The sequence below is a fragment of the Stigmatopora nigra genome, chromosome 13, assembly GCF_051989575.1.
Source record: "Stigmatopora nigra isolate UIUO_SnigA chromosome 13, RoL_Snig_1.1, whole genome shotgun sequence".
Lineage (NCBI taxonomy): Eukaryota > Metazoa > Chordata > Actinopteri > Syngnathiformes > Syngnathidae > Stigmatopora > Stigmatopora nigra.
This window is the reverse complement of record NC_135520.1, coordinates 3,458,101-3,473,316: the sequence shown is the minus strand read 5'-3', so window position 1 is coordinate 3,473,316 and position 15,216 is coordinate 3,458,101. Positions and strand designations below refer to the sequence as shown.

General features: G+C 39.4%; 1 protein-coding gene across 1 annotated transcript in view; it reads left to right on the top strand.

Annotated features, from left to right (window-relative positions):
• Positions 1-15,090, top strand: part of bmf1 (BCL2 modifying factor 1) — a 56,829-nt gene extending 41,739 nt beyond the window's left edge. Inside the window, exons 4-7 of the mRNA XM_077730913.1 lie at positions 2,090-2,865; positions 4,299-4,488; positions 4,937-5,127; positions 11,155-15,090. Of these exons, the coding sequence (XP_077587039.1) occupies positions 4,314-4,488; positions 4,937-5,127; positions 11,155-11,256 (468 nt within the window). The 5' untranslated portion in view covers positions 2,090-2,865; positions 4,299-4,313 and the 3' untranslated portion in view covers positions 11,257-15,090. The remainder of the gene's footprint in view (positions 1-2,089; positions 2,866-4,298; positions 4,489-4,936; positions 5,128-11,154) is intronic.
• Positions 15,091-15,216: the final 126 nt, after the last annotated feature.

Sequence of the window (15,216 nt, the reverse complement as noted above, 5' to 3'; positions counted from 1 at the left end):
TTAGACGGCTACTTGAAAGGAGGTCATTCAGCCATATGAGGACACATAATGGCTGCCTAGTCTTCTCAATTACAAGGCTCAGATCAGGTAGCCTCACTTCATTTCGAGACTATGCTCTTGTACTTCACGATTTAGGGGGAAAAACACTTCCTAGGCCTTTATACTCCAATCTACTTTTTTCATTCACTGTTGGGTAACTCCAGTTTACTCAGCAACCACTCCAGACTGTTTCCAAATACAAGATATAAACACAGTATGTTGCACACAACCGTTGCATGTCAAAGTCTTAAAGTTGCAGCAGTTAATAGGCTTAAAACAACAAATCACATTGATGACACAATAACAAACATAATCTGTTAAGAGGTTTAACATTTATGCTTACTGTATATGGATCTACGAGTCATTGTTTACAAACATTGAAATACAGATTAGGATATGGATGATGATCTGGTTTCGCTAATCTTTGCAATGGAGTATGCTTGGAATTTCGGGAAAAATGCATTAAAAGTAATGAATGGCAAGCTTTTTTTTCCATTGTTCATTTGACAAGTAATGTTGTCTCAAATTCAATCATCTAATTGGATATCAGGCCCAATCATTTTAAGGGGATTGGAATTGGGTGGAAAAAAAAGATCAGGTTTTAAAAATGCATTAATTTATTTTGAAGTATTAACTCATTGGCTGTGATTGACCAATCCATTTTGACTGGGAGGATTTGCAGCAATCAAACTGGTCAAACTGGATTGGATGTTTATCACCACCAATGAAACATGATCCCTCAAAAAACAGTTTTTACACTTGGAATGGTTTTAATGTTTCAAACAAGAAAATAATCCTGAACACATACAGTATTATACTTTCTACTTGTACTTACACTATTGGAGCAAACAAAGAGAAAATGTCCTGCGGCAATATTTAAAAAAAAAAAATCAAGAAAATACTTTTTTAATTAAGTCTATTTTAAAAAAAAATGCAATTTGATCGCAACCGATTTGCATAAAACATGTTTTTGCTACTAGGATGGCTTTGTTCAAATTGCAGGGTGGAATTTAGATATGCTATTTTTCCCTATTTAATACATTTCTTTGATATCGGATTGGAAAAATCAAGCTACTCAACTCGCGTGCAAAAATATGTGATCTGAATATCCCTAGTGTAAACCTCCTCTTTGTTATCAGGTCAACACTACAGCGCCAGCTCCACCATCGGGTCAGTGTGCCACACCGTCTCTCATCTAACGAGACTAGGAATCAGGATGCGTACACCGCGGTTGTCATAGAGCTTGTTGTCCCCTTACCGGCGAATGAAATCGCCTCTTTTCAGTTTCCGGGCAGGATTCTGGCTTTGTTTTGGATGGCGAAACGATGCACGTGTTTGACGCACGTGCCCTGCTACTGTAAATATCAGGAGGGAGAATAAGCTTTTGAGGTTACGGAGGGAAGTAGGGCGTGTGATTGTGCAGCCACGCGTGTTGGTGCCTATGTACGTGAGCGCGCGTTGGCATCCGCAAGTGTGCATGCACGGGCGTCGCTGTTGAGAAATCCTCTTTCTGATGTAACATAAACTGATGGCTGCTCGCTAGCTCCCGGGCGTCCACGTTAGGCTGTTTTGGAAGATGCGATCTACCATTCAAAACACATGTCAAAAAGCATGTTGGTGTAGTTGCAGTTATTTATTATTAAGTAATATGTGATAGTGGATTTCAATGTTTTCTACGAGCTCGAAACACATCAAGTTTGTCTATTTATATAATGTTAAGAGGTACAAGGAGTTCATTTATATTCATTATTAATGACAGCTAGGTTGAATGCCTTTCTAGTAGCACTGAGTTGGCTTACGGCCGAAGGCTAAAGTAAAGAGTCAAATGAGTGATGAATTAATTAAGTTTGTTTTCTTATTATTTGTATACCAACGACAATGTAGAGCAGTTTAATTATTTTGCTTGGCCTAGATGGAGGATGAAAAGGAAATATTATTGTATGTGACAATGTAGTCATTTTAACAGGCACACTCGCTTGTTAGTAACAATGATTTTATAATTGTAAAAACTGAATCGGAGTTGACAGTTGTTTGTATTTTGTCCCAACAGATTGGAAGTCTATCGCTCCCAATGGCACTAATTAATCTACAGTCAAAGACTGTCATTCTGGTTTGAATGTGCCACTCTCAATAGCACAAAATGGGTAAATATTCCGGAAACAGAAGGTAAGCCATTGCATTTTTTTTGTGCCAATTTCAGTAATTCATGATGATACATATTCAGTATGCTGTTTACACTGACTTATGCATAAATGTGATTCTATCCTTTCTTGTATTGGGGCACAGTGGCAATTTTATTAGATCTGTTTGATTTGTTAATCATTTTAACAAAAGAAAGTGATAGTGAATATTTCATGGATGGGGCAATGTCAGGATTTCTACAGGCGCACTCACTGTGCACACTAAAGTAGTAGAAGCGTGCAAGAGCTCGCGTGAGAATGGGAATTTCCCGTCCACGTGTCCGAATACGCGATGGCAGGGGCGGGATCACAACAAAGTCAACGATTGGTTACGGCGAATGACTCTTAAAGGGCAAAGTGCACTCCCCGCCTGCGGCTACTGTAGTTGTCCGACAAAAATGCCTGCGCCTTTAAGAGACTCTATTTACCAAGTTGCGTAGCCACGCCCCGGTGGCGGAGTTAGTTTTGGAGCTGACGTCGGCGAAATGAAATCGGCTTGTAGCCGTTTTCCCCACAGAATGGAACTTGTCGTGGCGGAGATACGGGCTAAACTTGGCTGATCTGGCAGGATATTTACGTCCGATCTTCTTTTTTATTTTTCATTTGCGATCTGAAGTGCACATAAACAACAAGGACTGTGCAACTGGTAGGTACCTGTTTGGCGCATTTCTATTTCCCACCGGTGAACCGGCATTTATGTTATTAACACAAAAAATGCTTTTAAATTTATCTGATCGGATCAAATTTACATGTCAGGTCAGGCTGAAGATGAAACTAAGATCATAATATGTGGTGATGGTGTTTCAGTGCAATTAAAAGCCATTGATGTATAAATATATAGTATTTTACTCTTATTTATTGCAGTAACATTACCATAGTATTGCACGATTTATTTATTACACGATTATATTGGTACGATATATCGGTCATATGTTTTTTTTTTGTTAGAATAGTGTTTGAACAATGTTGGCCTAAATTACTGGGCTCAGTTTTTAAAATATATCTAATTTAAGTGTAATCATTATTTTTTTTTCATTGTACGTAGACGTAGAATGCAAATAGATGGAAAAGATGATGCCTTTTCTCAGTTTACATGTCAGTATAAAATCAGTTTCATATTATTTCGTCTTATAAGCGTCCTCGCCGAGCATAAATAAAGTCAACAACCCCCCCATCATCTTCTATTGGTTGCATTGTGTGTTACGGCAGGGGGAGCCATGACACAAATACTGCGTGCAAAGAGCAACTCAGGTTATCTGCAGTGTTTTTTTTCTCCCTTTCTTTTTTTCTGGCTCATCCCAATTCTCTCCTCCTTGCCTTATGTTTGTATAAAGAAAGCATGGAGTGGTTTTACTCAAAGTGCTGATTGCGAAGGTACACACAGTATACCGTAATGTACTGTATATCATAAGGTCGAACACATGATCTGCTTGTGTGGGGTGAAGAAATGAAAACTTCATGTCAGAGAGTTGGCCAACTGACAGCCCAAAGTAGGGAGAGAGAGATTGAACATTTTCCACCAAGACTGTCATTACTCTTTTTTTGTGAGCCCTAATTTGGTGGTGTGGTAGTAGTATAACCCTGTATTACAACTCCATGTCGGCTAGGGGATTAGTTGGTGAAGCAACTTGTATTTCAACCATATTTTGATAACTCTTTGACTTTTTCACTGACTTAGAGGTGAGCATAATAAATCAACGTCACTGGAGAATCGCACCTTTTTTTGCCTCTTGGCTGCAGAGTTGCAAGATTATTATTTCAAAGTTGTAGTCAATGTACACTTGAAACTAATTTCATTACCTTCTGTGTTGCAAGTTATGCCTGGGGTCACCGTGGACTGACATAAATCTCGATTTCATTTACCTCAGAAGCCAATTTTTGACCGCAGTGAACTATGTGGTTGAAATAGTGAAGGGAACAAAACTATTATCCTTCCATGAAGAGAAGCCAGCGTGTCCATTGTGGTTTTTATTGATCACAGCACACACATAGGTTGTCTATTCTACTAATGAGGCCTTCAGAAAGGCATCATCATCAAATTATTGATCCATTTCATATTTTCCTCTTAACCTTTTTCAGCGTGCAACAACCCGCATGGAGGATGAGGAAGATGATGTGTTCGAGCCAGATCCCAATTTCTGGCGTAGTACATTCAAGGAGATAAAGTGCGAGGAACGGGCTACGCAAACACCCGGCAGCCCCGTCCTGGCGTCGGCTAACGGCATGCTGCCCTGTGGAATCGCGGAGGAGCCAAGACCACTCTTCTACGGTGAGATGAAAGTCATGGCGAAAGGCAAGGTTGTAAAACTCAAAACGTGAGAAACCATGGCGCCCGATAGTCGCGATGGCGGCCTTCTTTTTATGGCGTGCGTGGAGTGTACCCAGCTGCTTTGCTATTCAAAAGGCGCCAGGTTGCTATTGTGACTGAGTAGACACCACAGGGATGATTAACTGATTATCGGTGACTGTAAAGTTTCGATGGCGCCATATACCTCACAAGTAATCATTGCCGGGTTGCGGCGTAGCGACGATAGATACCCAACTTGCACGATGTGACTTTTGACACAGTGGGATGACTCATTGTGATTGGCTGAGGAGAAAATAGTGCAGGGGAGAAAGTTTCATTTGAAGGCAAGTAGAGACTGCCTTCTCCCATGAAAAAGTCATTGGGTATTGGTGGTAAATGATACTAATGGAGGTGGTCTACTTTTCAACAGGTAACGCAGGTTTTCGATTGCACTTTCCGGCCCATTTTGAACTCGCCGGGGGTCAGGAAGAAAGACGGGAGGAAAGCCAAGACGCAATGGAGAGGCAACATCGACGGCCAGTGGCACGCAGTGTCGAGGCCTGCATCGGTCAGAAACTCCAGCTGATTGGAGATCAGTTTCATCGGGAACAGTTACAGCTGGTGAGGAGAAAATGACACAAACACTAATAACACTAGTGCTGACATTTGAATCCCAATTTAAGAGTAAAAGATGCAAATGGTATACCTCTACGTACGAAATTAATTGGTTTCAAGCCCTTAAATTGACATTGTTAAATAATTATTTTAACACAACACTAATGCACTTGTGCACTTATGCATCACCGTCTCACTTGCACTTAGTCTGTATTACTTTAACAGACTAAATACACGGACGGGGATCCTATGTTAAGCATAGCCGATGTCATTAAATCAGATTACATTAGATTAGATAACTTTAACCATCCCATATTTGTGTAATTTCATTCTCACAGTAGTATATATATATATATATATATATATATATATATATATATATATATATATATATATATATATATATATATATATATATATATATATATATATATATATATATATATATATATATATATATATATATATATATATATATATATATATATATATATATATATATATATATATATATATACACACCTGATTAATTACATCAATAGTATTGACGATTATCATCCACGCCAACTCGAGCAACACTTAGTGCATCACATTAACAACATCCATTCTTTCTTTATTATGTTTTTAAATTGCCCATCTACTACACACACATATTGTAAATATCTCCCCCCCCCCCCCCCCCCCCCACTTGAAGTCCAGCAAAGACTTGTTGGGTCAAAAGTTATTTGACTTTTATTTTGTCAGCTCCACATTTGTTTTGGAGAGACGCTGCGTGTATATGTTCCCCTTCCTTCCCAAGCTAAAGACAAGCTGGAGCGGGCAGCCCTTCCCCCATCTCGCCAAGCCCTCCCCTGCCTCCTCTTCCTGTTTATTACTCTCCGCTCGTCTGTTTTTTTCTTCTTCTGCAGGCTGTGAAGTAGGCAAATAACATAAAGCAAGGGTGTCAAACATGTGGCCCGTAGGTGTTGCACGGCCTAATTTACAGAATTAAATACTCTCATTTTTTTTCGACCAGGGCGCCTATAAAAACACGTTTTTCGAGTTGTCTAATCTACTGCGCGCATTACTACACTTTGCTCAATTTCCGACCCGCAATCAGATCCGTTAATCCGCCCCCTGCCGTCAAAACAGCGCCTTCAATGAGAGCCAATGAGTTCAGAAAACACCTTAAAATGCGATCTAGTTTCATTAATCCCGCATAGCGAATTGAATTTGACACGGCTGGCATGAAGAAGGCTTGGCCTTAGAACTTTTGTACTGTGGTCAGAGTGACACTGTCCACTAAGTCACCGCGTCGCACAGCATCACTTTTTCTGTGTTTTGTGCGGTGGGTTTTTTAAAAAAGTGTGAGACGGTGTGACGCAAGTCTTTTTAGATTTCTTTTTGCAAAGTATAAGTGTCCTGTTGCACAACTGCTTCAAGGTATATTTTAAGTCACAAATAAAGCAGAAGTGGCTGGAGTGTGTAAACATGTAACCTGAAGCTGAACGCGTGAGTCCGAGGGGAGCAGCTGTGGTTCCAGGGAGTCTCCAGTCAGCCCCTTTTACTGGGCGAGGAGTGGTCAGCCGAGAAACCATAATAAGACGTCTACACACATGTGGGTTAGGGAGTAAGGGGTGGGGGATGCTCGCGGGGAATACAGTAACAGTCAATGAGGTCGTAAGGGTGGGGGGATTAACCTCAAATGACAAAGCAGTAGGAAGGCTCCAAAGTGAATACTAAGAAAATGGGCACCAAATCTGAAAAATTCTCTTTAGCCAATACCAAATATTATTTTTGACATTTGCTATCAATTCATTTATGATTGCTCACATATCTTTTTTTCTGTGTCTTTTAGTTCAAAAATCATTTTGTAAAATCTAAAAATATATTTTAAAAAAAGCTTTTAATCCTGTTCTTTTAATTTGTTTATAAAATTTAAAAAATAAATATTATATCTAAAATGGTCCACGTGAAATCAAGTTGACGTTAAAGCGGCCCGCCAATCATTAGTCAATCTTGAACCCACTATTCAAAGTATAATTGTAAGGCGATAAATTCTGATCAGATTTTCTCACTCACCAATCAATTTGCTCGACAAAAAGTGATTTATGGCAACAGTGACACGCAGATCTTACGCCAGGATTATTGGAGTGCAGTCGTACGACAAAGGTTGAGCAGAGGAAGTGGCTTGTGTTCCCCTTCGCCACTCGAGTAAACGTCAGCGAGCGCAGGTGAGGTCATATCCTGAAGGAGAGGAATGACAAGGCCGTGCGGCGGTAAAGTAAGCAGAATAGGGAAATTGGAGTCATTAGAATGGAGCACCGTGCACAGAACCCACTGTCTGTATACGTGTGTGTGTGTGTGTGTGGTTTTGAGTAGTACTTAGTAATTGCTTTTCCAACTCTGCGTTGCGGTTGTGCAATTAGTTTGATTGAGCTGCCACGTGCTCATACATGAACGCAAGTTGTTTATCAGATTTTGGACATTTCTCACTTCCCTCGATCACACTTTCGCGTCACAATACTGTTTTTCTTTTTTGGTAAAATCATCATGTAATGTCAAAATCAGCCTTACAACAGTTTAAATCATGTTATTTTATAACTTTGTTCTCTTATTATTACTTTAATTTTCCTAATTTCACGGCAAAATGAGATTTTTTTAGATAGTTTGTGAAACAGACAAAAAAAAACAACAAAAGGCAAAAATTAAGCAACATAGCAGTTTTAATTTTGTCATTTTATAACTTTGTCCCCATCATGCGACCCTAAAAGTACTTTTTTTGCAAATATGTCACCACACATCATAAAAATAAATAACACAATGACTTCAATCATGTCATATCACGCTCTCAGTCCTTTAAAATAACAATATTTGCCTTCAATCTCATCATTATTCCCTTAAATCTTCTATATTTTGACCATTCTTCAACTCCCACTTTATTTCTCCCCTTGTTGACTCTTGATTGAGTTGACATATCTGATTGACTGATTCCTCTCTGGGCTTAAATCTTTAAAAACTCAAAACAAACTGACGACATGTCCTGGTACCCTTCACCAGACCGCCTATCTAGCTTTCCCCCTGGCATTACTTTGACTTGCCTTCCGCCATTTTCCATTCCTGTCAGCGGGCGATTGCAGTTATTCAGCTCAGACACTTGTCCCTGAGCATTCCAAGCACCAGAACCGCCATCTGCTTGATGGATCGGGTCTGCCTGGCGGCCATTGGGGGTCCTCCGTGGGAGCTGGTGGGCCCCCTTGGCAAAAGCAGGGATTAGGTAGCGAAAGAGCGCCGGAGGATGCTGACAGATAAATTGCTCTTCTGTCAGAAGGGGCCAGAGGGGACACCCAGGTCCCTCGAGGATTGCCCACATTAGCCAAGCCGGCTATTTGAGACGGAGTGATAATGACAGTCACAATGGCAGGAAGACGGCTACAGCTTGCGAGGAGTTGGGTTTCGGACCAATGTTGTTTTGTTTTTGGTGGGTTTTTTTTTAAACCTTGGTGATTTCGATAGGAGGTGTTGAAAGCAGGCTGGAATATTTTACCCCGCCGTACATGTGACATTATCTCTGCTGCTTCAGCACTTTGCAAACGGGAAGAAAGACAAATACAAAGGTGGCCCAGAGAAGTACTTGCAAGGATTTCTTATTTTTTTTCAACCATAGTCGTCATCGGGTTTGTTTTTCTTCGCCCACTCGGAGGCGGAGTCAGTTCGGCCGCAAAGATAAGGAACGGCGAGCGATAAAGCGCGTCGGTTCAGCGTTTGGGGTGACGATGTCGAGCATCTGGCTAAACTCTGATCCGCTGTTGCCGGCTAAATTTAGCGCCTGGTTTTGACAGTTGTTGGCATGAGTTATTTCTACATTTTGACAGGCCTCCTCGGTTTTTTTTCTGGTTGAGTGTCATTCTCCCTTGCTCGATGGAGTACAGGACAAAAGGTCATTGACGGGAGAACAGTCTGTTTCTGTTTATAAGGATGAATTTTTTACTCATCTTTCTTGTAGTAAACATACTTGAAGAGTATGATAAAGACCTCTGCTTTAACTCTTCCATAGCATAACACCCAAGTACATGGTTTTTTTTATTAGAATTATGGGATGGGAGGGTTTTTTTTTTACACTGTGAGGGCCTTAAGGACAAATATTTTCAAGAAACATCTAATTGCTAATTGTTTATTTAGGTATTGTGGGTTTATGCCACTCCCAATGACATGACTTTTGTTTAATTCTGTGGTGAAATCAAAAACACAGTTTTAATGAGTTTGTTCTGATGTGTCAAATTGACCTCATTAACTGAAGTATGACTCAAAGTACCCTTAATCATGCAAAACTAAATTTTACTCTCCCAGAATTCCCATTTTTATTTTTTTTAACCCCTAAAAAACAGGCCTGTAGTAGTTGGGCATAGATAGAAAGATCTTGTCTGTTAGTTGGCCAAGATTAAGCAATATTTTGAACATGTTTATCACATAATTATAACTAATAGAGACACTCTGAGCTTTTACTTAAACGCCATTTCTTGGATTTGCTTACGGGCTTTGGACGCCATCCAAGCAAATGTCATGTGAATCACCTCACTTTCATAAACAATAGCCAACTTTTAAGAGAAACTATTTTCTTGGAAAGATTGTTTTGAGCAACTCCAGCTTGCACGGCAAACCGAGAGCTATCATTATGCATATATATTTCATTTTTAGTTTTAACCACGATAAGGCATTGCATGCAAAGCTAGTTTTTTTTCATTAACTTCTGCCAAATGTTTTTTTTTTTCCCTCTACAACAGTAATGTCAATGGTAAGTGGATTTCCTGAACCAGTATCGATAATACTTTTATATGTTATTGTGAGCCTTGGATTGCCAATCATGCAGTTTTTCCAGATTCCAAAATATATTTTATATAATCAAAAAGTTCAAAATCGTTCTTAAATTATTTGATTTTATGTTAAAACAATAACAATGAATTATATCTACACTTCGAAAACATGTTTATGAAACGCTATCCTTCTCCTGGTGCTGAATATTACAAATTTTCATTAGCAATACCTGGCGGGACTTGTGCCCAGAAGTTCAATTACACTTGGCGAATATCCCAGGCTTTCAAAAAATACACAAAGAAACCCTTCCAATCTGAAACGGCCTTGGCGTTATCGAGCGTGTCTGCCTTTCGTCCAAAGATGAGCGAGCTACTGTAACTGTGCTGCTGCTTCTGCGTGCTGCTGAGACATCTTTCCCAGAGGCTCCCTGCCTCTCATCAAGAACTCCTTAATCCCATTTGGTGCAATTATCTTATCTGGGCTTCTCAATGACTGAGATAGTATTATCCTACTAATCACACGTGCAGTCCAATTGGCTGGCAAATCCCAAGTCTCCTCCTCCTCCTCCTCCTCCTCCTGAAATCCTGCTGCTGGGCTTTGCCAGAAAGATTAGAAACGTGCGCGCGCATTTTACAGTACGATTGGGAATACCCGCTGGAAAATGGAATTTTGGTTAGCTTTTTGAATTGCTTGGTTTTAGTTATGTTTGGGTACTAAAGGGCAGACAACAAAATACGTCAAACGCTGTCCTTTTAAACAAAAAATATATGTATAAACAGTAGAGATTGTGTAAATAAATAACATTGATATTTGGAAAAAGACACACTGGGTTTTATATATAAATAAACAACTGTAATAAACATAATATGTTAAAATTATGAGTGGACAAGCAAACTTTAAGCTTTGAATACTCAGAGCAACAATCGGAATTCACAAATGTTAGTTATTTTTTGAGAGATTAGCATATATCGGACAAACTGATCTGATAATTTGCGTTATCGGCGCCCAAAAAGGCTATTTTTTGTACAATGGTGTCTTTCGCCTGTTGTAAATCAAACATAAGTCAAATATGTCAAAACTGAAATGGTTCAATAAATTCCAGGTGAACAGTTACAGCCTTAAATCCCAATCAAACCTAAAGAAAAGCTTATCTAGAACTATGTATTTTACTGATGGCAAACGTGCCTATTTATGACTCGGCATTTTTTGATCGACGTGGCTCTCCATTTGTCATTACAGTATCATCGAAACCATAGGATCCGAGGCCCGCTGTGGTGGCGACTGGCCACGGCCGTGTTGGACCTTCTCTTTGACGCGGGATTCTTAGCAAGACGGAGGTGAGACGGTCTTCCCCCTTGCGTCTTGTTTTTTCGTCTCCTCCAAGAAGTGGACTCCCGATGGCACTGTCAAATCGAACACGGGTCTGTCTGATTACGGGGTTGGGGGAGTAGTTAAAACGCAAAAAGGTTTCACTAGGTCACCGCGGGACGGAGACGAGCAAGTTTTTTTTCTACGAGGGGAGGGTTTTCCTTTCCAGAAGATGCCACGATGCCCAGAGATTCCTCTACACGACAATTTTCATATTTTGCTAGAAGTGCGGTGTCGTAGTTTTGTACAGTACATTAGTTGAATTTTTTTGCACTTCACAATGTATTCATTTTCGATGACCTCCACACAAAACCCTAGGAATGCCTTATTCAATGTTTTCTGCCACGAAGAGTATTGAAAGAATTTTACGCGATGGTTAGAAAACAAGAGGAAATGTGGTGTGTTTTTTTTCTATTAACGTTGTGACATTTTTTATATGTAACCACATTATTGATGATTTCCAAAGAGGCAACTTCTGAAAAAAAAACGCGTTTTGCACCTCACTTAATGGTTACATTTATCTTCTAAATATTTTTCCTCTCATAATCATTCATTTACCATAATGTCATTTTTAGTTTCACAGTTTCTGTACATGAATTGTCATCTCACACATTTGGGCGGATTTTCCAGAACTAAATTTGACACAAACAGATCTTTTTAGACTGTAACAATTATGAACCGATCAAAATTTGAACACTTTATGGACAAAAGTATTGGCACATCACTGTTTAATTCTGGCTAGACTTCTAAAGTTTGAATCCTAGTTGTCATTTTAGCAAGACATAGCTCGATGCAATTCTACACTTCCAAATTCACCAGCCACTTTGGAAAAACTGCTATTTTTTTGCCTTTTTCCAAGGTCAGTTACCCTTCAATTTCCTTTAAAAACCTTTCCAAAACTTTCAAAAAAGTATTTTTTGAAAGTTTTGGAGCTTTTGAGACTCACATCTTTCTTTTTTTACTACATATAGTCTTTATGTCCTAATACTTTTGTCCATACTAGCCATCTGCTGTATTCCTATCCATGTTTCTAAAGATTATTTTGTGGAAAGTGCACTAAATGACAACTTTCGTCAAGCCAGTCCCGTTTCCAATTAGGGCAGCAGATCATTTTTTCCATCCTGGGTTTTTTTTGTCTTCCTCCTGGCCGTGTTTTTTGCAGACCTCCATGCCCTTCAAGTGGAGCTGTGGATCCACTGTTTTTGCACTAGCACACCCTTTAAGACTGCCACTTGTTAGCAAACCATCTCATATGAAGGTTTTCACTCAATTTTATTCCCCCAACGCCCCATTTTTCGATCAGTGTTGCAAACCGCCAATCACCGTTTGGCATCCAGACAGAGAAAGTAGATTTGGTTTTCCACGCCCAACGATTGGCGTCTGAAACCCAATCCACTCAAGCCACTCTCATGGGATTTACACCATGCTTTGTATTCTGAAGGCCAAGCCTCGCATTGTTTTTGGTACTCAGATCCAGATGTTTAAATTCAGCACCACCATTTACTGTAGTTGTTATTGTTACTTCTGTCTTGAGGACACTGTCAAAGATTTAGTTAATTTTTTAATCCCCTACCGATGAACACAGTCCAACTTTTGGACCCAGGGAGCATTGAAAGTATCAGGGTCTGTAATTACTCGTTCCGAACAATGTGTCAAGTTGATCACTGCGTCAAAAAACATTTTTTCAATCAGCGTATCTCAGGGACAAGGCTTTGTGGGGCACTAGCGACCTTGAGAATCAGGCCGAGGTCCGATTATAAGCGGTGTTGCCACATATTACGAAACCTCGTCTCTTCAGTCTTTTTTTCTTCGTTAAAACAAAGGTACATTTCGACCGAGGAGTCGTCAGTCAATGGCGACGGGGGCTACTGAGCGTGTAGTTAGGAGGAGTGTGATGTGCACTGAATGTGGTTGTAGTTTCCTGCGGATCCTCGATGCTGAGCCAGTCCCTGTAGCCCCCTAAAAAACCCACCCAAACCGACCCTTCCTACAACCGCACCACCCCTGGCTCTCCAAGTCTTCCTCGTACCGCTCTTGTCGAAACACACCTCTTGTTCATTAATGTAATTTATTTTGTCTTATTATTTATTTTCTTTCCCATTTTTTTGTGTATATTTGCTCATTTCTACTGTATCCACCCTTCGTTATCGTGGCGAGCCTTTTTACTAATTTCAAGTTGCGATAGCCGTTAGTCTGTCATAAAGAGCGACGATTTGGTTTAAAATTAGTATTGTGAAAAAAATATAAATACAAAAACTCAATGACAGCAAGTATATAATCCAACATGTCACTAGCGTGCCAAAAAGCAACAACAAAAACACTGTTTAGATAACTTTGAAAGCAGAATTGGACCATAACTAACAACGATTAGATTATTTTTCAACTCACAAAGGCTACCTCCCTGTCAATTGCCTAATTAATGACAGCTACTTATCTTATTCGAACCTAATCCCATCTTTTTTTGAATTTTTTTAATCCAAGGGGAGCTTGTTTGATCCTTAAAAAATAGATTTAGGGTGGAGTATTAAATGTTGTCATTTTCTAAGGCCGGACCTGCCCAATTCAGGCATTTTTCATTACCACTCCATTCAGATGATTCTCCCCCATGTGTGTTTTCTAAAAAGGAGTTTTAATGTAGGCATTAATTTTAATGTCATTGGTCTTTTCATTAATGAAAGACCATTCACCACTAAAGAGAGGGCTTAAAAAAACGCATCTCTAAATCAAGGGTCACCAACTCTAGTTTTAGAGGTCTCCAAGACCCGGAAAAAAAACGGGGGGAATTGGCGACTCCTGTTTTAAATCTTCTTTTCAGTCACAGGGTCTTGATTTATGTGTTCAATTCCCGATGTTTTTGATCAATGTCTTGTAATCAACATGCACTGGAAAGTACTTTTTTTCTGTAGATCCCATGGGTCCCTTTTTACGGCGTGTGTTCATATATGATGTACAGTATACTTTGGAGCGTTCATTTTTAGCTCATAACGGCCATTTTTCGGCCAAGTTGGCTTAGACGTTTGATTTTTTCGGAAAGGGAAACAATCTGCCACGGCGCCCCCTACGTTTTGTTACAATGCCGTTGCCGCGCATTTTCGTACACGGCGAGGGGGGAATTGTATTTTACGGAAACCGTCGGTGTCTTGGAATTTTGTAGTCCACTTTATATAAATTTGAAGTTTTTCCATTTCTTTTATGATAAAATTCCTTCTTCACGTTGTCAACGTTTTCCGATGTATTTTCTGAACGGAAAATTGTCTGTTTTTTATGAGGACGTGATTTAATAAAGAAGAGGATCCTCAATACTCGGCGACATCGAGGGCATTTTTATCTTTATTTTTCTTTGTTTAACATTCCTTGCACAGCTCTTTACAGCGTGTAAAGCAAACCAAAACAAGTCACTGTTTTTAACTTGCCGTGTTTTCTGTTGCCCCCTTTTTCTTTTTTCTTTTTTACAGACCGGATCAAGTGTAAATGTATTTTGTAGAACCCTGGAATATGCCTTTAACTGCTCAGTTTTAAATGAAGTCTTGATTATCACACACTCTCTGTATACCAAGAAAGGAGACCCAGCGAAAATGTAGCAATTTTGTAAACATTGACTGTGTGTTTTCGAGACTCTACTGTGCACTCATTTTTGTGTTTATATTTGTATTTTTTTTTGGGTTGTTCTTATATTATGGAAGTAAAAGACAATGTGTTTATGTAGTGCAATATGCTGTACATATGGAGCTTTGCTCTACAAATCTTTTTCCTGGATTTTTCAGTTGTTTATTGGTACTTTTTTTCAATAAAATTTTATTGAACATGTCCACTGGGGTTTAGTCTTTCTATATTTATGGGTAGAAAATATTGACAGCTTTATAAAGTCATGTTTTCTTCATTCAAGTAAGGGTATAATCAAAATATCTCAGATCAAATCATGTGGTCAGAAAT